A 26,468-nucleotide genomic window follows, 5' to 3' on the forward strand; every position below is an offset into this window, starting at 1 on the left:
GTGAGCTGTAGAAGCTACTTTGCTGTTGGATTAAGTTCATGATGGATTATACTTTCTCACAGTCTCAAAGCTTAAATTTTGATTTCTGACCAGATGGCTTAGCACTATTAAAAAACCAGCAGCATTATTTGTTTTTACTTGGTTTTTTTGTACACATGAAGTGCAGCTTTTGTAAAGCAAAAGGTAAAGAACAAAACAAACACCTTTTTATTTAATTCTTTTACAAAGAGAAAATAAATATTCTTGAAATCAACACATATGCTGCTCTAGCCCATGCTGGACTCAAGGGTCTATGACATGAGGAGACAAAGACAAATAGTTGTGCTTATGATATTTTTTCCCCACTGGAGAATAACAATGAGTTCTACATGCCTTCCTCCAAGGGATATTTGGAATATTTTAATGAAGTTAATGTGAAATATATGAACTGGAATGTTTTCTCTCAATATCTCTCTTGAAGCAGAGGATTTCTTTTCAATTTTTTAAAAAATACTTGTACCACAAAAAACCCAAGGACTCTGTAACCATTCAAGATTATGTAAAACAGCAGCACAGGCGGTACTTTCCACATAAAAGCACTCACACAGTTCTAAATGAAAACTATGAGAATAAATTAAAATATCCCTCCAACTTTTAAAGGCCTGCTAAAAAGAAAACACAGAGGGTTCCTGAAGGCGCATCTACCCTCAGATTATAACAGACTTTTGAGAATCACATAGCAAAAGCCAGAATTTTATTATACAGGACAGAGTGGGTAAAGCTCACTATTTTTCTTGCTTTTATCCTAGCTCCCATAACTGATCGAATCTCAATTCCCTTACTAAACGTCCTTATCAATACCATGCATTACTTGATAAGCAAAAGCATTTGTACAAAATGAAAAACTTATGGAAGAAAAAGAAGTATCCAAACAAAAACATTTACCTTTAAATTGACAAAAAGACATGCTTTCTGTGAGCAAAGCAATTAATGCTTTCTCTTTCTTCCTGTATACCCCAGGATCGTAACTACCAAACTCTTTCACTGAAAGTATCAAGACAGTATCTTCAAATGTTTGCAACTGACAATATTCTTTGTAGGTACAGAAACCCCTTAAAAAAAGAAAAAAAGAAAAGAAAAAAAAAAGTTGCATCAGGTAAAGGGTAAGGATTCATTTTAAGTCAGTAAGTTACACCAAAGAAGAACAGAAGTTATTATGAATGTATTTACACAACTGTTGAAGTACACAAATACAGTGGTAGTACAAATGAAGTGCTTTGAGATACTGGTTTTCAATACACAGGTTTATATAGACAGTCTAACTATTTTCTGCATGATGGAATTTAACTATTTAAAGAACAAAAACTGCCCACAAGTGAGTACAATTCTAGAAGTCTGCAGTCAACTTTTAAGTATAGTACAGCAATCTAATGATCCAGATACAGAGAAAATAAAAAGGCTGCTTTTGTAAGTCCCTCAAACATCACACTATTAACCACAGATATTTACAAGGAAAGCACAGTGAAGTGTAAAACTGCTCAAACGGTAGTGCACATGCCTAAAATACCAGAGTTTATAGTAACTGAGGAAATCGTTCTCTTACGCAAATTTATCAATCGATCAGATTCTCAAGTTTTTCCACTATACTCTCCCCAAGCACACATTTCCCCAGTCTGACCCAGAGTACACACAAGCAAGTAGCCAATGTTATGAAAACATCCAAAGAAGAATGATAATACTTAGTATGTGGACTATTGAGGGCCAAAAAAGAATTTGTAAACACCCATACAATAAAAACTACTCTCCATAAAAATCTGAAGACCAATACACCTTTAAAAATTGTCTCCAAGCAGGGAAGATTTTCTCAAAATACCTAACTGTTCAAACAAAATCTCTGTATATACTTCCATTTCCAACATAGAACTTCCCATCATTTCAGTCATAATAGTTCTGGTACTGTTCCAACTACTGTAAGGACAGAATACGTACTTTTGTGAGACCATTTACAGTAACAATATGAAGAATTTTCCATATTCCATAACCAACAGGAGCCAACAACACCTGCAACCACCTGAGCACATTGAGTCATTCATGCCTAGCTAATGATTCTGGGCATACTCCGTCAAATATAGTTAAGAATTAAATATGATACGCACCTGAATTGTAAAAATTCTCAGGATTTCACAGCAAGAATACGTTGCTAGTTTGGGGGGTGTTTTTTTGGTTTTTTGTTTAAGAGTTCCTTTTTTGAGTCTTGGCATGTAACAGAAGGCCAAAATCAATGTATTTATTTATTTATAAACATGTGGATACTGAATGAAACATGCAAATTCACTGAAGACTCAGCAGCAATGTCTATTTTGCACTTGTAACAGCCTCCAAGCTAACCAGCCTCAGAGAAGAGGAAACAAAATTTTTGCAGTAAAAAACAATGTTTGAAAGTATCCATTCACCCAAACTAAACAAAGAGACAGAACAAACTTTCTAATTCTAAATCCCTCAAATGCCAGTCTTTCACTTTGTCCTTCACGTTCTTTACAAAAAAGAAATCCATCATGACAATCTCTACTATACTTAAGACTCTCCTGCAGGGTATTAAGTTTTCCTCTGTTACGAAACAGAATGAGTATTAAAAATTCCTTTGTGTTACACAGAAAGTTAAATGTCCAGTGTGAATGAAGACAGCAAACAGTAAAATAAACTTCTAACAGTTTTAAAAAATTCATGAGAAAACCGACTCAGAATGGGACAATACATGAAAGTAAACAATTTAAATAACATCAGATGGTTTTGATTCATTTACATATTCCCTGGCAGACTAATCTTTTAAACAAGAAATTTCAAGTCATCATCTTTAGTTCAGGTTTGTTTATATTCTACATTTTTAAATCAGACAAAAGCAAGAGTTCTTTACAGATAAGTAAGCCAATAATTTTAGCAAAATGATACAAAAAACTTTCTTAAACCAAGTAAAAGATTTATAGTTACAGTAGAATAATAAAAAGGGAGTAAAGTCTGCCGCCTGTGGAGGGAAAACTGAAATGGCCATCCAGTAACAGGCGGTGAACTCTGTAAACCATCTTTCTTTTCCAGCCCTGTTACCACAGGGTTCTCTTAAGGTCATTGGGTTTCTGGCAAAAGCATCCTGTAATGGCAGCTGCTGGAGTCTCTGCATGTTCCTCCAAGGGCCTTTTAGGTCACATGGAGAACTCCAATTTCCGCTCTAGTTTAGGGTATTTTTGCTAGTAAAGCCATTGGTAACATGGGAGATCAGCCATGCATTATCTGCCTTCCATGGCAAAATAATTTTCATCGGTGCACAGCAGACTGGAGAACACTGGTAGTTACCCGAGCAGGAATCTACCAAAGCCAAAAAACAAGACAACATCAGCACATATCCTTCCAGTTAACATACGAGTGTCTCACAAGGTACTTTTAAACTACTAATTGCCAGAATTTAAGTATGTGAATTTAAAATCCAATGAGCAATACAATGTTTCACACCCACCTGTAGCTACACAAATGTCCCTAATATTTTCCTCTTTTATTAGAATTTAACATGGAAAATGCACCTTTCCAGCCAGAGGGGATGTTTTGAAGAAAATTAGACAGAGCACAAACATGCACAGAAGAAAGAACCAACCAGATGAAAACACTATGAATGCACAGTAATAGACTCAATGGATAATTAATTTTAAACAAATATTAAGAAGGTGAAAAAGAAATTCATTATTTTCAATAGCTTTTCACTTTCCATGGGACATTGTGTTAAAAGATACTTCTTGTATTTCCATAGCTTGACCTACTGAAGTAAGAGTGTAGCATTATTTCAGTACCATTTTCACCACGAAAATGAAAAACAACCATACATCTCTGCAATTTAAGAAGCAAGAAACATCTAAGTAGCTGGATCAGTATTCAGTATTCGTTTCAGTTGTAAACAGCTACAAATACTAAGGCATACAGTATATAGGCCAACTAATGCAGGCACAACCCAGACCAGAATCTGCACGTCTCCTGTACACAGGCTTTTCAGTGCAAAGCTCTACGTTTGCTTTTTTTGCACTTATTTTTGTATCTGGCTTTTTTTACTAAGATCTGATAACTGGTCTTTAAAGTGTTAAGCTGCCATTTACAGTTGGATCTTTTTAATGTTATAAACTGTTCACGAAGCAGCTTGTGCAATCAGCCAAGCACACAAAGCAGGAGAGTAACAGAAGAGGAATAGCAGGATTCTTCACCAACTAGAGATACAGGATTAATGCAAGCTTAGGCTTTATCGGGAAAGTGAGACAGCAGACAAGAGTTATACAACAGAATTTATTAAGGAACAGAAAAATCTCACAGCCTTTTTTTAATAAGTAGCAAAGCAAAGAAGCTCCTGAAATATTTAAGAAAAGCATCCCTCAGCCACTAAGGTTCAGATTCCAACTGAAAGCTGTTATTTTTCATACGAAACCTATTATTGCCAAAAGCAGAACAGCCTAAAAAGCCAAAAGCTGCACACAGAAAGGCAGAAACTTCTACTGCACCAAACAGTGGAAAGGACTTAGTAATACCCAAATTCAAGTCTGTCTACCTCTGAGATGCTCATGGTCAACTATTCTTGTTAGTACGCGAACATTTTTTTAAATACAGATCTGAACAGATCTGAGTATTTTTAAAATAGCGCTCATAAGGCATGGAGAAGAATATAAAACAGTGAAAAATGGATATGGCTGTAGTAGAACATTCCATTCATGACAAGACAAGACAGAGCCTCATTTGAGTAATATTGTCAATTAACTCTTCATACGTGTATTTTGCTTTTATGATTCTGAGCAGATCTGGTTTTTAATGGATGACATACTCCTGTATCAACATCCTTGGAAAGACATGTATCTCAAACAGCTAAAATTTAGACTTGGTTATTTTACTGTTGATACTTGAACAATTTTAGGGACCTTTTAGGTTACTATTACTGTCAATTCTGCTTAAGAGTCCAAGTGGAACAGCAGCAATAACTCAGCTTTTGGAAGGACATTTACTTTTAAGTTAGAGAAAAATCAATGCTTCATCAAGCATCTGACCGGAAGGTACAGATACAACTATGAGGTCACATGAGTAGGAGGAGCGGTCAGATGTTTCCAAAGAGTTTTTTCCCCACCCCATCCAAAGCTTTGGTGTCCAATGAGAAGCACTCACCCAGTGCTGCCTTCCAACGAAAGGAGACGAGCAGCTACTTGCCATGGTGTTCGAAAGGAATGCTATTCTGAGGTAGGGGAAAAGACAGCAATTTGTAACAGTTCCACTGCCCCAATATATAAAGATGTCGAACAAACATCCAAACTGAGCTTGCAGTAGCAACTCTATCTTTTGAGAAGCTCTGATTTCAGATTTCTAGAAGACATTTCCATCATGTTAAGAGACACGTAAAAGAAACAAATCATTAATCCTCAAAGGAAGATGACAGGGTCAGAAGAACAACGCAGAGTATGATGCCTATTAAGATGTACACGTGGAGAAAGATTTGCGGATGAGGAAATGGAGAATGCAGAAGCACTGAAGTATGGCACAACATTTAAGTTATTCAATGCCAGTGTTGGCTGTAGTCCTCTAAAAACGTCTCCCATCAAAGAGATTTAGTAAAACATTTCTTTGTGCAGCATTTCAATCTTTTCTTCCAACTACAGAGAGAATACCTCTATTACCAATAGGAATTTGCAACAGCTCTGACTGTTGGGTGCTGAACATGCTACATTCAAGAAAAAAAAATTAAAGAACTTACTGCGTAGCCATGAGCAGTCAGACTGAACCTTTTGTCGAAGGAAATGAAGACTACTCACCTGTAACTAGACTCTTGAGATGATCACTGCTTTCAGGATGCAGTCTGTGCATGTGGACCGATAGAGCTGATTCACAGTAGTTTTTACTAGAATACTCATTACCTCATTTACTACCTCCTTTACTATGTCTCTTTAATGTTTAAAAACTCTGTAAAGGAGACTTAGGGAACAATTCACTTAAGAGAGCTTAAGAGCAGAAGGATCTTTTAACAGCTGGTATGATTTTCTGTCCAACACAGATCACCGCCCTTCATTGCACACACCTGTAATTTAGACTTGCTTTAGACTGGAATACACCACTTAGAAATGAATCCAGTGTTGATGCAGAGGCAGAGAGGAGAGATGATCTACTTATTTTAGAAGTTGTTTCAGTAGGTAACTACCTTCACTTAAACCTCTGTTTTGCCTTTCCTTACATGTTAGCGGTTTTAATTTTAAGCAATAGCTTCTTCACGTTTTCTCCTTTAATTCCTGTTAAAGTCATTGTATCTCAAACATGACACCAACTCACTCAAGACATTTTCTTAGCTTTCAGACAAACTGAAAGTAGTAGATTTGAAACTCTTGCATTGGACAATCTGTTTTCCCAATCCATCTCGCTAATGACACAGAGAAACATCTCCGCTTCTGTTCGTTTCTGTATCATACATGGATTCAAGGAGGAAACTGTGTCCTTTCATTATGAAACCACACTAACCTCTCCAACATTACACCTGCCCCCTCAGTCATTACTTACCACAGATATAGTTCCCCCATATAGGAAAATGGCCTCCACTCCTTCATCGTAACCAGAATTTGGAGTACTGCAGGAATACACATTTGAATAGACTATGCTTGACCGCTTAGCTCCCACTAATGTTCATCGCTGTGAACTCACAACTTGCAGGTTTTTCACTGTTGCGTTCACTTCATATAATCCAGAAAAGAACAACATGTGCCACAGAATTTACGTAACTGCATTAGAAACACTTAAGTTTCATGAACCATTTCATAGACATGGTAGCTGTTACTCCAGTAAACACGCATTACTTAGCGTTAGAAACAGCATGTCTTTTTAAGGAGAATGACTTAGGTGCTATGTGGACACTATCTTGGATGTGGGGAATAAATGACACCTATTTTGCTATGCTTACAAATTACCATTTTTCCACAAGCGTTAAATTTCTCTGAGAATGCCTGGTTTTCGTAACAGAATTTTGGTTCCTATTATTTGCATCCACAGCCTTAGTTTTTCAGTTTCAGTCTGACTTGATCAGAATTCAATTTGGAAAAAAAGAAAGATAAACATGTGGCGTAGTCATCTTTAAGAAGAACTCTACTTAGAGGCAAGTAGCTTTCCTTGTTTGAGTAACCTCTGCACATTTCACCGTCCAGAGTTTAACAAGCAGCAGCCTTTCCTCTAGATGAACAGAGGTGGAGATTACAAATGCACCGTTGCATTACCAAACCAAGGCACACAAATAAATAAAGTAACAAAACTAATTCATCAAGTTATAAATAAGAACTCTAACAAACGTAGTTCTTAACAGAAAACATCTGTAGATGTGCATGGCAAACTCTAAAAGTTGCTTTCTACCAGGAGTATAGCTTAAGCACTTCCTGAAAAAGGACCTGTGGCAGTATACTTACTTAAGACTTACTAAGGAAACTAGCACACTTGGAAATGGACATGAACAAACAATTGCTACTCTTTATGGTTCTCTTGAAAAGAAGTGATACGGATGACTGTCTGTATTCTTACATCTATCCAATCAAAATTCTCTTTAATGACTTTGCCACATAACTTGAATACTTTAGGTTTTCCTAAGAACAAGGTATAAAGATAATTGGAAACTCATGGCTGTAATTGGTAACTTGGCTAAGATCTAAGGATAAATTTTGATTACAGAAGAGCTACTCTAATATTATGGAGACTGTAACAGCAGACGCTATCGACACCTGCAACTTGCACCATCTTGCCTTCTAGAGAGCGAGAACTGAGAAAACGAAAAGTGAATTTTCTCTAACAAGCTCAAGTGGAAGTGTTACAAGCTGAAGTCTGAGTAAAGTGTTTCAGCTACACCACCCAGGTTGCAGAAGGTGAAGGCAGGGATTGGGAAAATGAAGAACCATCCACTGTGGAAGAAGAGGGGGTTTGAGACTGTTTAAGGAACCTGAAAGTGCACAAGTCCGTGGGACCTGATGACATACATCCATGGGTCCTATGGCAACCAGCTGAGTAAGGGACTACACCACTATCCATCATATTTGAGATGTCACAGCAGTCCAGCGTAGTTCCTTCTGACTGGAAAAGGGGAAACACAACCCCCCGTTTTATAAAGGAAAGATGACACAGGGAACTACAGGCCAGTCTCACCTCAGCACCTAGCAAAATCATGTAACAGATCCTCTTGGAAACTATGTTAAGGCACATGGAGAATAAGGAGGTGACTGGTGTCAGATGACACGGCTTCACTAAAGGTAAATCGCACCTGACAAATTCGGCAACCTCCTACAGTGGAGTTAAGCAGTGGTGGATGAGGGAAAAGCAACAGACATCATCCACCTGGACTTGTGCAAAGCACTGAACACTGTCTCACATGATATCCTTATCTCTAAACTTCAGAGACACAGATTTGACACATGGACCACTCAGAGGATAAGGAACTGGATGGATGGTTGCACTCAAAGAATTGTGGTTAATGAGTCGATGTCCAAGCGGAAAGCAGTGACGAGCAGTGTTTGTTCCTCAGGGGTCAGTATTGGGACCAGCGCTGTTCAACATCTTTGTCAGCAAAATGGACAGTGGGATCAAGTGTACCCTCAGCAAATTTGCTGACAACAAGCTGTGTGGTGCAGTTGACATGCCGGAGGGAAGGGATGCCATCCAGAGAGACCTCAACAGGCTTGAGAAGTGGGTCCATGGGAGCCTCACGCAGTTCAACAAGGTCAGGTGCAAGGTCCGGCATACACATCAGGTCAATGTCAAGCATAAGTACAGGCTGGCTGGAGAACGGATCAAGACTAGCTCTGGGGAGAAAGACTAGGGGGTCTTCACGGATTAGAAGCTCAACGTGAGCCAGCAACATGCGCCTGCAGCCCAGAAAGCCAACTGTGTCCTGGGCTGCATCAAAAGAAAAGTGACCAGCAACTCAAGAGAGGGGATTCTTGCCCTCTATTCTGCTCTTGTGAGACCCCACCTGAAGTACTGTGCCTAGGTCTGGGGCCCCTGATGCAAGAACAGCACTGACAATGTTAGAATGAGTCCAGAGGAGAGCCACTAAGTTGATGATGGGGCTGCAGCATCTCTCCTACGCAAACAGGCTGAGAGAGTTGGGGCTGTTCAGTCTGGAGAAGAAAAGACTTTGGGGAGAACTGAGAGTAGCCTTGCAGTACCTAAAGGGGGCTTACAAGAAGGCTGCAGAGGGGCTGTTCACATAGCACGTAAAAAGCGCATGTAGTGATAGGACAAGGGTGAGTGGCCTTAACCTGAAGGAGGGAAGAATTATATTTTAGGAAGACATTCTTTACTATAAAGGGCAGTGAGGCATTGGAACAGGTTGCCCAGAGAGGTCGTGGACTCCCCACCCCTAGAGATGTTCAAGGCCAGGCTGAATGGGGTTCTGATTAACCCGGCCTACTGGAAGGTTCTCTGCCCATGGCAGGGGGGTTGGAACGAGGCAACCTTTAAGCTCCCTTCCAATCTAACCCATTTCCCACTGCAAATCTCTCTTGCCTTCCAATTCCAACAGGCCCACGGGAATCTGTTCAAATTATACTAGAGTCACACACAGTTATTTGGTCACCACAAATAGATACCAACACTGCTTCACTGTCTTAAGAACTAAATGAATTCAGCAGGCAACAAATGATTAGTTCTGACAAACTCAAGAGAAGATCCCAACTAGGCCGCTGTTGGGATTGTAAAGAAGTCAACCAAGCGATCCTATACTTGAAGCAGAGTGTTAAAAAAGGCAGGTATGGAATGCGTCATTAAGCCAGACCGTACCGTTGGCCCTCATCACAAATTAGGTATCTGGATGTTTAAAGACTACACAGAGAACTGCCAACTGCCCTCACAGTATTCACATTTTACAGGCTAGGCAGAACCAAAATGTATCTACAAGCCCACTTGTACTACTCGTATCTTGAAATGCTTAGAAAAGTGTCACCTGCGCACTGAGCGACGTGTCACGAACATAACAAAAAAATTAAAGATACACTTTCATGTAACACAATTAAGCAGCGTCACTGCATTTCTGTCTGTTACTGCTATTACTTGTATATCTGACTGGTAACAGAGAAAGTATCTGAAATTTTCTCAGAATGCCACAGACCTTTTCCAGAAAACCATATTTACATTCAAGCAAATGTTCAGGGAGAACTCTGCATCACAGCCTCACAGAATACCCAAGGTCAAAAAGGAGCCCTGGAAATCATGTAGCCCAATCTCACTACCCACAGCACAGTCAACTAGACCAGACTACTCAGGACAATGTCCAATTGGGCTCCAAGTACTTTGGAAAAGGGAGACTCCACAACCGTTTTGGGCAACCTGTTACAGTCCATGCCCACCTTCATAGTAAAAAAGTTTCTTCATATGTCTAAATGGAATTTCCTATATTTCAATTTGTGCCCACTGTCCATTGCCCATTCACTGGATATTGCTGCGAACAGTCCAGTTGCACCTTCTTTACATTCTTCTAACAGGTATTTAGGCAAATTTACAAGATCCATAACTATGCACAACTCTACCCTCTTTGTTCTCATACTATTTAAAAATACTTCAACATGAGAATTTCTGGTGGCAAGAATAGCAGTTCAGTGAACAATTTAAGATGGTGAAATTTGTCACCAACCCAATACAGAAAACCTCACCTACTCCCTATTCTTGTCCAGCCATTTCTGCTCCTGAACCGTTCATCCCTCATGCAAGCACAAGTACCTGCGCAGCTCCATGGTGAAACAATTCATTCAGCTTGAAAGCCCACAAAATGCCGCTTTGCTTTTATCACAACGGAATTGTTTCTTCCACCCAGTTCACTCTCAGTCTTCATTAGAGATACCGACTTGGCCCCCATCTAAAAAACTGTTCTTTCTGGCAGTCAGATTTCGTACGTAAGACCATGTATTATCCAAAAACAATAAACTCTGCCAATTAAATGATGACGCCAAAAGTAACCGAGTTAATTTTTGTCAATGTGCTCTGTCAATGAGGAACGAGTCCCTGGCAAAAATTATGCAGTTAGAACTCCTGCACAGTAGTGAGGCACAATGGAAAAACCCCTAGGTCATTGCACCAGTCCCCGTAACACACTGCTTTCCCAGAAATGTTGCAGAATGTCTATAATTTGGCTGATTTCCATTCTGTAAGTAAGACTGAAAGCAAATTGTACAAAGCCAGGCCACACGCTGTTTGGGACAAGACCGTGAATATGCTGAGGAAGGAATGTTTCAGCTATAGTACAGAGTTAGAAACACATCTAACATCGTCAGTCCTAAAAAGAAAGATTCCTAAAATGTCTTTGTTAAGTCACTGTGACCAGTAAGGATGATTTCAGCGCTGACTATGAATCATTATCATTTATCCTCCTGCCATTCTCTTCAAATGAGCCTTCTGCAACGTATCCATCATCCATGTATGCAGCCTCTTATCAGCTCTGAATTAAGAGCACTGCACTACAACATTTCTTCACTACTGCACCTTCTGTTCTTCACCAAATGGATCTTGCCTTTTCTGCACCAATATTCTCTGCTCTGTTGATTTGGAAACAGGATTCACTACTGCCTCTTACTCTGCTTCTTCACTGGTAACGGATACAAGAAACCCAATGAGTCAAGGAGCTAAATCCCATAATTGTAGGTTAAAATGCTGCATCTCTATAATTTTGCATCCTCTCACTGCTGTCAAGGTAAAAATAAAAATTTCTTTACACCCGCATCATTCAGGCTAAATGTCAAGCATTTATATGAACGAACATCATCTGCAAAAACAGTGCAAAATCCCATCAATTACCTGGAAAGTTCTTTTGGCAAATTAACTTTATCAAATTGCCCTCATTTTTTTCAATACACAGATTTTTTTTTTTTTTTTTTACCTGCGAAGTTGACATGCGAGAGGTATCTTGTCGGCCTGTTAAATCAGACGAGGAGATATTGACTGGGGCACCACGATGCAATCTCATACTCACTTTCCTTTCTCGTTCCATGCCAGATACTGGCCGAGGAGAGGTGTTGGCTGTGAGAAAAATTGCATTAGATTCTCATAATGAGAAATGCCATTTTAACACGGTCACTGGAAAAACTACGCTCTTGCTGTTTGCACATAAAAATCCCAGAGAACCAAACAAGAGGAATCGAGGCCATTGTTTGACATTTCACAGAAATTCAAGCATCAACTGGCAGGCAATGAGCGTATGCAATTACCTTCAATCCACTAAAAAAGCAAGGGAGAAAAAAACCAAACCAAAAAGCTAAACCCTGCCCAGAGACAAACTGCAAATCAGAGTAGTCTACAAGGTACACTTACCCAGGTACGTGCTTACTTACCAGCATGTGAAGTTGGGGTAAGGGGAGTAGGAGGAGCTACGTCTTGCGTTCCTCTTAGCCTGCCAGAAGCAGTGGAGGGTAATCCACGTACAGCTGGATTTCGTGTATGTCTTAATCTTTCCTCTCGTTCTCGCCTTTCATGTTCAGCATCTTCAGCTGCTCTGCTTGCACCCTACAGGTGGTCAAGAGTAGTGAACAACTTGGGGGATTATGGAGCTTACAGCTGTACGTTTGGATAAAAATGCTGAAAAGAAAGAACTGGACAATACATGAACTGAAGTTCGATAGGCATTAACTATTTCGGTAAAATTTCTTGAGAACTGACATAAATTTTGATCACACAGGCTGCTCGGATAGTCTTCAAAATGCTAATGTACACACATACTGTTATGGCAGCTGGACACCTCCTCAACAGTTGCAAATGACCCATGTTAAAGATCAAGGTGGGAGAAAGTAGTAATTCCACAGTCTAGCCTGGTGACTGCCCTAAAGGATCTGTCTAAGAAGCCTTTCACATTAAAAACCTTGCAACTTTAACTTAGCTGTCATTCAAGCCTTATAGCATGGATTCCGTATCTCCTCCCTTTCCTCGCTTCCTGATCTTTTTGTCTACACAGTAGAGCTGCCAGGAGGAAAAATGGAAGACAATCTTACAGTATCAGTTAAGATACTCAAAACTGACAACGTAGTAAAAAACCCAACCAAAACCGTTAAAAATTCAAAGTTTTAGAAAGCTATGTGAGCTACTCACAAATTTCAGCATGTTCCAGTCAAAGACATAGTCATAGGAGAACCCCTGCCGATGAAAGAGGTTTCTGAATAATTGCCTCAGATAGGAGTAGTCCGGCTTGTCATCAAAACGCAAAGAACGGCAGAAATTCAAGTACGTGGCAAATTCAGCTGTAATTAAAGAAAGCCTGTTTTTTATCTTCAGCTTCACATTGGCTTTTTATAATTCTGAGTCGAAAAAAAACCCAAACCACCCCAAACCTGAAAAGAAGGCAATCTCCTAAGCATAAGAAAAAGAATAATTATCTAATGCTAGAAATCTACCAAAGGGAACAATATAACCCATCTATCATGTCAACCTTGAAAAATAAATTATTTTTCTACCACCGAGCAGGCAAAGATCTCATTCGTCAACAGCAGAGAGGACACAACAGTACAGTTCTTTAACCAACAGCTGGTAGGGGAGAAAAGATTTAAAACTTTGCCTGGAGTATACCGAACACAATTTATTGTGGGACAAGGAAGAGCATTTCTTTGTTAAGCCACATAGAGATTCATGTCCGCTACGTCACAAAACACGCAAAGACTAAGGGACTCATTAATCTCCCAGGTAAATCATGCCACATTTTTAATTTACAACAGTCTGAACACTTGTTTTTAAATGGCAAGCAAAATATTAGTTACAAAACAAAAAAGTGAATACTGTAGTGAATTCAGCGCACGAGAGAAAATAGCAGTATCAAAATACCAGCTTTTGACTTTAAGTCTTCCCAGATGAAATAAGAGATTAATTTATATTAAGAAAGAAATTCTAACAAATGGCACAAGAGAAGCTGATTAGTCTTCCCTGCCTGTAAACCCCAGAGAAAACACGTAGTTCATGAACGTAAAGGAACACGCATGAAACAACACTCGAAACACATCAAAAATGATGCGTTTTCATACAACCCAAACAAAAACTATAGTTCTTGTCATTGTAACTAGTTGCCGAAGCAAAGAAGGTGGAAAGAAGAGACCGAACTCTTAGTGAAATGAAAACATTCTCTGATGACAGCTAGTGCTACTAAGTTTTAAAACAGATTTAAGTATCATTTTACAGGACCCAAAAATGGCTTATTATTGTTTTGGTGTAAATAACAAACTGAGAAACGCAACCACTTTGAGGCATGATGCTAGGATACAGGAAGGTTTCTTTTGCCTCTCACAATTCTCATCCATCAGCAGGCCAAACCAGATGAACCTGGGATGGTAATTCTCAAGTGAAATAACTGCAGTAGGTAAGAGGTGCATCTGACTATACAATCCAATTTATCCAAGAAACAGTACCCACACAGATAGAGAAACAGGCAGTTTGCTAAAAGCTATTTGTCTGTTACAAATTATCCAGCCAACACGCACACAAAAAATACAGTGCAAATCAGATGGACCATGCTACCCTTCCACTCGAGGGCATTTCAACAGTTAAGACAAGGAATCTTTAGAAATGCTCTACGAACACAAAGATCTCAGTCTTCAGCATAGTATTTTTACCACAGATGTGGCAAAATCATGAGGGGTACGGAAGGGGGGGGGGCGGGGAGGAGATGGTGAAAAAGACTGGTAGAATTTAACGTAAAGAAAGGAGAAGTACTGCTAAAACATGAACACTTAGGCCTAGTGTTATAGAGGAGTAACTTACAAGGATATCCTTTACACAAAACCTCAATGGGTGTAGACATTTTCTTTTCACTGATACGTTCGTATTTCTGCCTCTTTGTTGCTGCTTTCAGTCCCTGCCAGGGGAGGGAGCCCAGGTTAAAATACATCAGTACATAGCCCAAGGACTCCAAGTCATCTCTGCGAGATTGCTCTACAACAGCATAAAAAAGTGAACTCATTAGGTTTTATTTTCTACTGGAAAAACAAAAGTCTGTGCAACAACACTGTTATAAAAACCCTTACAAGAACAAAAGACAGCTGAGAGTTACTACGCCCACGATAAGCTCGTTCAGTACAAGAAAAGCCTATTATCCTTGCATTTATTAAAAAATGTGCTAATTCCTGAGCATTACAAACTGACTGAATTCCACCTAATCAAGACATGCAAGGCCATGCATGCTGCACTCTTAGCGTCAAAAATAGGGACTCTACAAAGCAATGTCGCCTCTACAAAGCAACATCTACTTGCGCTAAAATCACACGCATCAACACATTTGAAGTTTCAATTCATTGCTTTCCCCAGCTCACCGATTCCAAGATGAGTGTTGATGGATGCATAACGGGCAGTTCCTGTCAAGTTTTTATTTTCACGATATGGAATATGTTGGTGAGTCCGAGCATCTCGATACTTCTTTGCTAGTCCAAAGTCTATTATGTAGACAAGATTGCCTTTCTTCCCCAGGCCCATTAAGAAGTTATCTGGCTTCACATCTCGGTGGATGAAGTTCTTAGAGTGAATATATTCAATTCGACTAATCTAAATGCAGACCACAAAAAAAAATCATTGTCAAGAGACTAAGCATACACCTTTTTCTGACAAAAACACTAGCAATTCTGCCTTAATAATGAAAGAGGCAACCCCCCTTTTTACTGTAAGATAGAAGGGCATTAAAAAAAACATAATTTAGAAGACAACAGACAAACCTTCTTTCCAGCTCCTTGCCCGTGTCTATTCTACATCTGTTTCCAAAAACTTTCCTGGGGAAATTTCTTAAACTTTGAGCAGTGCAACACCTGGTTTGCAAACAGCGCAGGTCCAGTTCTTAAAGAAGAACTGGTAATCGCTTTTGATGGGATAGCTTGGATTTACAGAAACAGAAGTAATTTTGAACCTTCTCTCTATTAATACAGCTTATTCACCTCTAAATTACAGAAATAAAATGTATATAATCTATGAAAAATGTTTCAATATCCCAGCATATTGCATCATCAAGATAACAAAGCCGTTTCCTACCATTTGGTCAGCAAGTAATAGGACTGTCTTGAGACTAAATTTCCTTGAACAAAAATTGAAGAGATCTTCAAGACTCGGTCCCAACAACTCCATCACCATAACGTTGTAGTCCCCTTCAGCTCCGCACCACTTAATTGTGGGAATACCCACTAGAAAAAAATAAAACCGTTTATTCAGTATAACAATTTGATTTATACAGTTCATACACACAAATCTTCAAGGCTCTTAAGGTGAATTCTAAGAGGGTCATTACTGTGAATGTTTCCATTTACAGTGAAGTTTAATACTTTATGCTGCCTTCAGACACTCCAAAATTAAATGTTTGATAACTTCCAACAGAATCAATACAAAATTACAGCAATAGAGGTCTAAAAATAGCCTTTTTCCTCTTCCCCAGAAACCTTTCAGGCTTTGTACTTACATTGTAAATCTAAAATATTGAGCATCTTTGTTGGATTTGAACCCTAAGCATTTTACCAATAGTAATACTCGTGTAGTCTCTAAGATGCAATAAGGCACAAATTGGAAGTCTGAAAATAAAGACCCTGACAAACCACTAGATATTATTACTGAAAAAGGCCTTAGAAATTAACTTAGTTTCAAAGCCTACAAAATCACCATGATATACCTGTCTCTTTCATCAAAATTTGCAATGATTTTCCACGCTTCCTTCATATTCTTGTGTTTCCTTCAGTTCCGTGGTATTTGTTGTTTGGTGAATCTCTACCAAAGTAGCATTGTTTACGAGATGCATTATTCATTCAGTTTGACAGTATGATAATTAGCCCAAATTTATGGAGGAACTCAGGAACCTTATTTCACACAGAAATGTAGAAATGCTCAAATTATTTTGAAATAAACCTGTATGTAGGTAGCCTTATTCAGATTTCCAAATGCCTTACTCTGAGTTAGTTCTATTCTAGTTTTGGTGTGAAATGCCGTAATTCACCCAGTTTCAAGGAAGCATGTTACTCTACGAAGACAATTCCAGCTACACGCAGGTGGCAACTGAATGAGGCAGGAATTAAAAAAATAACTAAATGCAAATACACGTTATTATCCATTTCTAGAGGTCTTATTACCGTACTTGGCATTTCAGATACGGTGTGGAATGTACTCTTTATGAAAAGCATAGCCTCCTTTAGGAAGAATTCAAGGGACTACGAAACAAAGACAAAACTTAACTACACCGAGTTTATGTCCCAGAACTGCATGGGAATCTTACGTTTCTGGAATTCCAAAATATATGAATAAATTATTGTAGCAGAGCAACACACGGTAGCTATGAAGTTGCTTCACTCCTATTCTCCACTACTAATGCCATTTTGCCTTTGAACTCTTTCAGCAAGGAAATATTTTTAACTCAGAAGAAAGAATACTAACATGTACAACAAAAATTAACCTGAATTTAAAATGTTTATAATTGTGCTACCATAATAAGCAGGTCAGGTGAAATGGTCCCAAGCAGTGGTTACCATCTTTCACTGATCCATGAGAATCAGAAATAAATCACTGTTCTGGGACAAAACTTTGTTTCACATTGCACAAGGTCCTCCCATTTTAGTATTTTGGGAACCACGAGAAACTTTGGGAGGATCCTACTGGTTATCATGAAGCATGGTAGCCATGGATTTAGAACTGCTCCTCTACAACCCTTGCAGAACTGAAATGCTGTTCTTCACCTGCCCTGCTACCTTTCCCACCTTCTCCTTATTTGTCAAAAGAGATCCTTAACATTAACTACCAGGTGGCAGATACATCCAAGATGTAAAACCAGTAAAATCTTTGAAGAAGGAAAATAGTTTGCTTGCCTCCACCCTGCATCATTTTGTAGATTTTACTCTCAATGTGGAGCTGAGGATGTTTGGTTTTCACACATTCCAACTTAATTGCAACCTCCTCTCCGGCAGCAATATCAGTTCCTAAAACCAGAAGAATTTAAACATCAGTCAAAATATTTTTAAGATGCATTTCCTTTGCTAAGACCGAAACAAAACAAACATCAACAAACTACTTCTCAATGGCAAACATCCAGAGATTAAGTACTTTCAGCCACGATTATCTAAAAATTCTTCTGAAACCTCAGAGGTACTCTCCAACAGACTAGGATTTTAAGAGACAACTATTAGACACTGTAGCACAAGAAGCCAAAATTGCTGCTATCCCATTAATAAAAACAAAAAAACCCCCCAACCAAAACAACAAAACTAAACCAAGTTCATTTTCTCACGGATGTCTTTCCACTTCCAGTTTGCAGTGGAAATGCTCAGAATTAACATGTACAAATGCAGCACACAGCCCCCCCCCCAACGGAAGAAACGCTAGGCATTCAAATCACCTCCTCTTATGCCTTGGAAATAGAGACTATTTCCAATAAATAATAGAAAAATATGACTTTCCTAGATCTCAACATACTCTGGCTGTACCCTGACACCTCATTTTACTTGGCTGGAAGGCAGATTATCTAGAATAAAGAATCTGTAGTCCCAAAAAGCTTTCTTTAAATGTCATTAAATTCTTGTTTCAGGAATCAAGTGACTGAAAAAATGGCTTACCTGTTCACTTTCAAAGTATATAGGGAGAAACTGACATTCTTTAAAAGAAAGTCAAGAAAATACACTCTCTCACAGCCAAGCAACTTACAAACTACAGGAAAAAAAGGAAATGGCAAAAGGAAACGTGTGACGCTTCACAGACATAATGTCAAGTCTCTCTACTTTCAGAATTTGGCTCTTTTCTGCATTACCTCGTGGTTCAGGATCATGTGAAGAACATCACCCACTGTTTGATCTGATCCCCACTTAAAAGCGTAACCTGAGGTTCACTAGCTGCTTTGGTTTTTTGAAAAACAGCAAACAATCTTTCTGTACTCACTTTTTCCATGATCAGGATTGCATATACTTTTACCCTACCTCACTTTCCTTTAACTCTCTTCAGAGTTCAAAACTCTTGTCATTCCTTGTGTAAATAATTTTTAATTACTGCATATTATTTCCCATTTCTCTTATCTGTACCTTTGTCAGTTCCATAATGCCCTTTTTGGGAGTCACACAAAGCAATTAAGACACATATGCATAATTATGTATTTTTCTGCCTACCTATTTTTTCCCCTGTGTTTTCCTTTGACCATTACAGCGTACTGATCTAGCTTTTATACTTGCAAAATCCTGTTCCTGCGATTAAGGAGCTACTTCAGTGCTTTAGAGGCTTTTATCTATAAAGTCAGGAAAACTAAGGCTACAAAGACATGCTAACATCCCACACCTCAAAGCAGACATGACCATTCACTTTGCCAGGAGCCGATACCGCACGGAACCAATCTGAGCTCACACAAGACTATGTGTCTTCTTTAACATCAATAAAATGTCTTTCCATTTGCACGCACACGTGAGTATCAAGGTGGTGTTGCCGGAACACTGCGCCTACTTGAGTGGAGACCCCAGTAGGTATTTATTAGGCATTTCACAATGCACCTTAAAAATTGACAAAACATATGAAGCTCACTCTAGATACAACTCAAGGTACTCAACTGGAAAATGCAAAAGAAAAATAAGGCTGTACATATATCTGTCTCATATGACTCTTTTTTTATCTAGCATAATAGGTGACAGAATCCTGGATTGTTACTTTGGTCACAATACAGTCACAGTAACTGAAAGCTCTTCAATATGTAATCTAGTATTTTTCACATTTCATTCATGTATTATTTTGCTGGACTTTAAATTAATCACGGTGAACTTCAACCCAGAGATGTGAAAGCACGTATCAGCAATACGAGGAGGAAGGACTTATCTTAATACTGACCTCCCCACCTCAAATGAAAATCTTGATTTTGAACCACACATCTCCTGACTTTTCTCCCTTGTTCTCCCGAGTTCCACAGGAGCCAAAATCAGGGAGGGTGTGGACTGAAGACGGTATTAACTGATGCGTAATCAGCAGCAATGGGGTTATTTTGGGGTTCTGGCTGGTTTGGCTTTTTTAAAAAACTTTTCTGATCCAAAACAAACACAAACTTCTGCCTGCATATAATGAAAGACGTTATCTTTCTATGGACGGCTGCAGACTTCTGTGGTTGATTAACACAAAGCCAGTGCAGGAGGATCAAGACTTGTGTTATCAGGATCAAGTTCTGCTCAACACATTATTAAACTGTTACTTCACAGACTGTGGTCTCGATTCCCTAGGTCACTTCTTAGCGTACTTGCTCTTCCCAAGAAGTCTTTACTACCTAAGAAAGCCAAGATCCTCAGCCTGACCACTTCTGTGTAAGCCCTCTCCTTCGAGACAAGAGATTTCACACTAAAATAATGCAATTAATATTTTTGAGTCCAGCAGAACCAATGTGAGTGGCATAAAAATGGAAATCGTTTTGCCAAGCAATCCACTGCTTCTCCCCAAGTAGGGACTTATGTCTACACCTCAATCCCGAGACAAAGTTTCTGAAATTTCACAGCGCCCTGTATTTCACCAAAAGCTTAGCTTCCTTTAAGGAATATGCAATAATATTTGAGAGGCAGCAATTCTATGAAAGGAATCACTAATTAAAAGAAGTGTTAACAAGCAGTATAATGAGAAGTCACCATTTATAAGTGAAAGACTAAAGTTGTGAAAGTATTTTCTTTTAAAATGTAAAATTCCAATTTACTTGTAATTGCAAAGTCCTCTTCCCTAAGGAAGGCCCTGGAAATTATTTTAATTAGTTTACAACCCAAAACTCATTCTTAAGAAAAATGTATACCTAACACAAGAAACCATGAAAACACTGCGACTGCTCTGTCTTCGTGACCCATTCCTACTTGACCTTGTGGTTTGGGCAACAAAACAAATGCTTACTCTGAGCCACTCACCCCTGTCCACCTTTCATACTATTTAGAATATCTGTGCATCAATTTCTTTCATATCTTCCTCTGGAAGGTAACATAAGTAAACTCCTTAATTTTATTTTCTTTAAGTTGTCCATCCTCATTTATTTACAATAGTGCCTTACACGTCAAAATCCTGCCCCACAGACCTCCATTCCAAATCCCAGAAGACAAATTTTGAGGTACGAAGGAGAAGAGAAAGAATGTGAAAGAACTATGCTACTAACAGTGGTGTTGGCTCCTTATTCCAAAGTAGGGAAAAAGAGGAAGGGTGGGAAAAGGGAGGAGGTCCCTCCCCTCTACTCTGGAATGTCTTCAACACCCTGGTAGCTGCATTTAAGACAAAACCTGAGGACTGGAAACAGGCAAAAATAGTCAAGTCTTCCTTTTCAAAGCATAAAACTCAGCTGGGAATGTATGCTGAAGTAATCTACAAATTCACTGAGGCCTATCAGAAGGCACGTGTACTTAAAAATAAATAATGACTTCTGAAATAATTTTAGAAATTATTTTAAGACACTTATGACTACTGCACAGTCTGAACAACTGAGCAGAAACCGAATTTTTAAAAAAAAACTGACCACACTTCATTATCACAAAAAACATTGTTTTCAAACATCTGTTCTACCAGATAGTGGTAGGCAAACCAAACGGGACTCTACAAAGGGCTTCAGTTCTTGAAAGGCAGTAATTTCCCCTGGAAAAATAAACCCATGCCACCAGCTGGATCTTCCATTCGCATACTTCCGTGCTGGTTACTGGCTCAGGCATGGCCTTTGCAGTAAGCCCTGAAAGTAAATTCACGATGGTTATTTAGAAATAAAATTTAGAAATAAAAAAACCCGTAAAACCCAGAGAATTTACTGCGCAAAATTCAGTATTGCATTAATATTTACGCTAGCATACAGAGAACTATTACTTTCTGTGCAACTTCACCCGTGTGAGCTGCATGCACAGAGATAAAAGCGACACATAAACCTTTATTTTACTTGCACTTTAAATTAATACTATAATACCAACTCATTTATCTGAGCAGTAGTCAGAAGTTAAAATTTTTCAAATCATCTGACTTTTCAGATTTTAACTGCTGCCTTAATTACCCCCCAAAATCCCAACGGAAGCCAACAAGGATTTTTACACAAGCTTTACCACAATCTCGGTCACGTCTTTGATCTTCTAAACACGCACTGCAGAGAGGAAGAATCATGTTCTGTGTCTCTAGACAACCACATACCTTCAGTTAGAAATGTGTATTTTTCATCAGGCATATTATCTGTATTATGGATAACCAGTACTTCATTATCTGTAGACAAGCAGCTTTAGCTAACGAATTATTTTGGAATGCCAGCTGTGCACTGCAAGACGAAGCACTGCCGTCTAGAAAAACAACCTCCAGCTCTCATACTGCATGCACTGCCAAACATACCACATAAGTTAGCAAGTGACATTATTTTTATCTTCCACAAATACACAGTCAATAAACCTTAGCCCCCGCAAGTTCCACCTTCCTCCCCTTCTTGATTTGCATTTCTAAATTAACACAATTTTCAAAAGCAGAGTACTTGTGTCTATGGGATGGGACATAACATTCATACTTCTTTGGATTTAACCCAATTCATACAGCTTGAGAGTTTGCAGAATACGTATTTTAAAAATACCTTCTTTCAAAACTTGTTGTACCCACTACTTGTGCTTGTCATAAGCATTAGCGGTAGGCTATTATGCTAGAGAGCTAAAATAATGGACTGGCAAAGACAATTCCAATCCTGTACGTTTTACAACTGCATAGCAATCACGATTAGGCGACGGTCAAGCAACAGGATCAGCCGAACTATGAGGATTATTTTAAGGATTTAAAAGTTTTTTTACTGCAACCTAATCACCTGTAGTTGTGTAAGTTTTTTTTTAGGCCTCACAGGAGAAAGAATCATCCTTCCGACAATTTTTCCTAGTCCACTGCAGCGATATTTAACCCTGGTACACGTTTCTTTCCCAAAACGTTTTTCCGAATGTGGTGGGTTGTGGGGTTTTTAGGGTTTATGTATTTTTGGGGTTTTTTTCTTCCTTGTTCTTAAATGAGGCGATTTTTACCCTTATGCCCGTCTGACAGACGCGAACGGTGCCCAAGGTCAACAATGAGAAGAGGCAGCCGAGTAAACCAGAATTCCCGATTTCCGCACTGTCCAAATTAGGACATGATGTCAACGAAATATTAAATTACTGCTGCTGTGCTCCTAGCCGAGGTACTTGCCCGACCCGGCTAGGCCCACGATGTTCTCGACAGAGCCACAAAACGGCCAGCTAAGTCCCCTGCGAGCCATCCTCCTTACCCAGGTAGATATCCCCGAAGGAGCCGCTCCCGATCTTCCGGCCGAGCCGGTACCGGTTCCCAACCCTCAGCTCCATGGCGACAGCTCGGCTCGTCCGCGACCCGGTTCTGCTGCTCTGCCCGGCCCGCTGGCTCTCGTTCTGACGCCTCACAGTCCTGCGGTTCCGGATGCCATCGCGGCTTTGGTCTCGCCGCTCGATACTAGCGAGACAGGCAAGACCGTCGCCGCAGCTCCCGAGCAAGATGGACACGGATCCCCGACACCACCGGCCCGTCAGCCCCTCCGGCCCCGAGCCACCATACTGCGTGACCTCACTTCCCCAGCGCCGGAGGCGGAGCGCGCTGCTGCAGGGACGGGCGCGGCGGGCGGGGCCCGGCTGCGGTCCCACCTCCTGCGCCTGCGTGTAGCCGGTCTCTCAGCGTTCGGTTCGGGCGGAGTCGGGCGCCGGTTTCTGCCCCATCGCATCGGGCCGTCCCAGCCGCCTACCGGGCGGCGAGTGAGGCCCGCAGCCTTCCGGGTGTGTGTGTCGTCGTCCTCCCCGCGGCCATCGGTCACCGCAGTGGAGATGAGCTCCGGATGCGCTGCGTTCCGAGGAATGCCCATTTGACTGGGGGGGGCGGGGGGGGAGGCGGCGGCCAGGGACAAAGTCTGAGACATAACCCCGCAAATTTCAAGGGAATTTCGCGCTGGCCCTGCGTGAGATGATGTTGTAACTGACCACTCCTGAGAAGGAAACGTAAGGTGTGGTCCTGGAGTGGAGGGAGGGAGGAGGACGAGATGCATGCCGTTTTCATCCAGGGGATGGCCTAAAAGTGCACTGCCTGCCTACCCCTCCTGCTCAGCAGCCATGCTCCGTCTCCTTCTCAAGAATCTAGGGGTCAGTATGTTATCAACTGCTACTACGACTAACAAAATCAATTTGCTTTGCAATTATAAGTGCATCTCGAGGGTTTTTTTTTCACACGGGCATGCCCTAGAACCCATAAAAGAGGGTCATGTGGAGTTGATTGGGAGGCACTGAGATTCTCTGGGGTACATTATGCAACAGCTTTCTGGCCCTGGTGCCTGCTGACACCAGGCCTTGGTGCCTGCTGACAATCACCCCTGTCATTGTAGGGGGGAACCTTGGGTGTTTTGTTAGCTCCTGGCAGGGTTTTGGGGGCTTTGTGGTTTTTAGGGGGTACTACAGACATTGTAGGGTCGGCCTGTTGGGCTCTTGGAGGCTTGTGAGGGGTTTTGGAGGGCCTATAGTGGCCTTGCAGGATTTAGGGGATCCTACAGGCTTTTAGGGGGCCTATAAAAGCCCCCAAACTATATTTAACCCCCCACAAACCTGCTTTAGAAAGCAGGAACATCTAAACTGTTCCCCTCGGCTCCTAAAATATTTCAACACCCCAAAACCAATCCTAAAACCACTGAAGTTATCCCAGCAACCCCAAGTCCTCATTAAATCTCTCCGAGCCACCCCTAGAGGAAGATGACAGCTCTTTTCCATAGGAAGGAAAGCCCAGAGCCTGCATGTTTCAGGGGCAGACAACAGGCTGTGCAGGGGAGGGAACAACCTGCAGGACCTTTCTCCACCTCACCCCCCATTTCCAAGGTGCAGCAGCGCCAGGTGTGACCAGTGAGGATGAGGAGGGGGTGGGTCCTGCCGGAGGCTGCTTTCAGGGGCTTACCTGGGCACACCCGTGCAGGGAGCTGCTATATGAAAGGGGCCAATGGGGACATCCCGAGCGTCTCTCCAGGAACCATGGCTGGACCATCTTGTAGGGACTGGGGAGCAGCTGGATGCACCTGGGCACAGAGCACTGGTCCAAGAAAATGCCAAAGGAAAAGCCCTTGTGCCAAGGGGCTGCACCTGAGCAGGTAGGGCAGCATGTGGGGTCCCACGGAGTATCTTTAGCCTTTCCCCTTTCATCTTGTCAGTCCTCCCCAGTGCCTCCTTGGAAAGCAGCCCCGAGCTGCTGTCGCCGATGCCGAAATAATCCTCAACCTCTGGGAGCACCCACGGGGGCGGGGCCATGGCTGGGCCACGCCCACAGCGCACCAAGCCACGCACACGTGCATGTAAGCCACGCCCACCCCTGCCCCAAGCCCCGCCCACCATGCCCCAAGCCATGCACACCCTGCATAAAGCCCCGCCCAGACCTGCACCAAAACCCACGCCTACTCTGCCCCTAACCCACGCCCACAACATCCTAAGCCCCCCGCTCACCCCTGCACTGTAGCCACGCCCACACCGCTGGAACCCCCGCCCACATCACATGAAGCCACGCCCACGCATCGCTAAGCCCCGCCCATCCCGCCAAAAGCCACTTCCATACCTGCCAAACCCACACCCACACACCCCCTTAGCTCCACCCACCCCACTGTAAGCCCCGACCACACTGATCGAAGCCACGCCCACGCACCGCTAAGCGCTGCCCACACCGCCCAAAGCCCCACCCACCCCACCTGAAACCCCGCCCATTCCCCTTTAGCCCCGCCCACACCGCCGGAAGCCCTGCCCACACGCCCCTCTAGCCCCCGCCCACTCTAGGCCCCGCCCCCACCTGCCACGGTGAAGCAGTCCATGTAATTAAGGAGGTTAATTAAGCACTGCACGGCCACGCTGAGGTGGGGGCGGGGCAGGTGGGGCGGGGCCTTCCCCGGATGGGGCGGGGCCACCTCTGGCTGCAGCCGCCCCGCCCTCTCCGTGACGTCATCGGGGTGAGCCAAGGTGGGGGAGGGGCGGGGGAGGCTATGGGGGGGGAGGGGCCCTGGACAAAGCGGGGGGAGTCGAGCACTGAGAGTGGGGGAGGGGCGGCCCCAAAAAAACCCAAAAAGAATCCCAAAATTCCCACGAAACCCAGAATCGCCCCAAAATCCCCTCAGGGCCCCCTAAAAAACCCCAAAAAATTCTCCCAAATCCCCCAAATTTCCCCAAATTTCCCTAAAATCACCCCAAAAACCCCCCAAAAAGCCTCAAAATTCACCAAATTCCCCCAAAATCCCCCAAAAAACCCTAACATCCCCTCCGGACCCCCCAAAAATCCCGAAAAAGCCCCAAATTTCCCCAAAATTCCCAAAATCCCCTCAGGGCCACCAGAAAATCCCGAAAAACCCCCCAAAAAACCAAAATCCCCTCAGGACCCCCCCAAAACCCCTCAAATTCCCAAAAGTTCCCCCAAAATCTCCCCAAATTCCCCAGAATCCCCAAAAAAACCCCAAAAAACCAAAAATCCCCTCAGGACCCAAAAAAAACCTCCAAAAAAGCCCCAAAATTCACCAAATGCCCCAA

General features: G+C 41.6%; 1 protein-coding gene and 1 long non-coding RNA gene across 7 annotated transcripts in view; one reads left to right on the forward strand and one right to left on the reverse strand.

The window, feature by feature from the left end:
* Positions 1 to 716: 716 nt before the first annotated feature.
* CSNK1D (casein kinase 1 delta) lies at positions 717 to 23,517 on the reverse strand. 5 transcript variants are annotated; one of them, XR_006015628.1, is made up of 10 exons: positions 23,189 to 23,358; positions 17,805 to 17,915; positions 15,994 to 16,142; positions 15,288 to 15,516; positions 14,740 to 14,910; positions 13,084 to 13,232; positions 12,333 to 12,504; positions 11,882 to 12,021; positions 5,164 to 11,590; positions 1,187 to 3,339 (listed from the first exon to the last, which is right to left on the reverse strand). XR_006015628.1 is itself a non-coding variant. In XM_042025699.1 (10 exons), the coding sequence occupies exons 1-9, from the start codon at positions 23,262 to 23,264 to the stop codon at positions 5,198 to 5,200; spliced, it is 1,230 nt and encodes a 409-aa protein (XP_041881633.1). In that variant the 5' UTR covers positions 23,265 to 23,358; the 3' UTR covers positions 1,187 to 3,339; positions 5,164 to 5,197. The 5 variants fall into 5 exon arrangements, 4 of the variants coding, with proteins under 4 accessions (XP_041881632.1, XP_041881633.1, XP_041881636.1 ...); XM_042025699.1 differs by having other exon boundaries at positions 5,164 to 5,230; XM_042025698.1 differs by lacking the exons at positions 1,187 to 3,339; positions 5,164 to 11,590 and adding an exon at positions 717 to 1,091.
* Positions 23,518 to 23,568: 51 nt separating this feature from the next.
* Positions 23,569 to 26,468, forward strand: part of LOC121663446 — a 9,037-nt gene continuing 6,137 nt past the window's right edge. Inside the window, exons 1-2 of one of the 2 annotated variants that reach the window (XR_006015630.1) lie at positions 23,569 to 24,065; positions 24,883 to 25,054. This is a non-coding gene — a long non-coding RNA (uncharacterized LOC121663446). Of the gene's footprint in view, positions 24,066 to 24,882; positions 25,055 to 25,114; positions 25,256 to 26,468 lie in introns of both variants that reach the window. The other variant, XR_006015629.1, reaches the window with a different exon arrangement.

The sequence above is a fragment of the Corvus kubaryi genome, unplaced genomic scaffold (genome assembly GCF_017639235.1).
Source record: "Corvus kubaryi isolate FWS band 111438036 unplaced genomic scaffold, C.kubaryi_AGA036_p1.0 37272, whole genome shotgun sequence".
NCBI classification, from domain to species: domain Eukaryota; kingdom Metazoa; phylum Chordata; class Aves; order Passeriformes; family Corvidae; genus Corvus; species Corvus kubaryi.

Bases quoted from the DNA above. Each gene is read 5' to 3' on its own strand.
- CSNK1D (XM_042025702.1), bottom strand. From the start codon at position 23,264: ATGGAGCTGAGGGTTGGGAACCGGTACCGGCTCGGCCGGAAGATCGGG. The intron at 17,916-23,188 runs GTAAGGAGGATG...TTCTGGTTTTAG, and splicing joins CTTCGGGGATATCTACCTGG to GAACTGATATTGCTGCCGGA. The intron at 12,505-13,083 runs GTGAGTAGCTCA...GACCACCTGTAG, and splicing joins ACTGGAACATGCTGAAATTT to GGTGCAAGCAGAGCAGCTGA.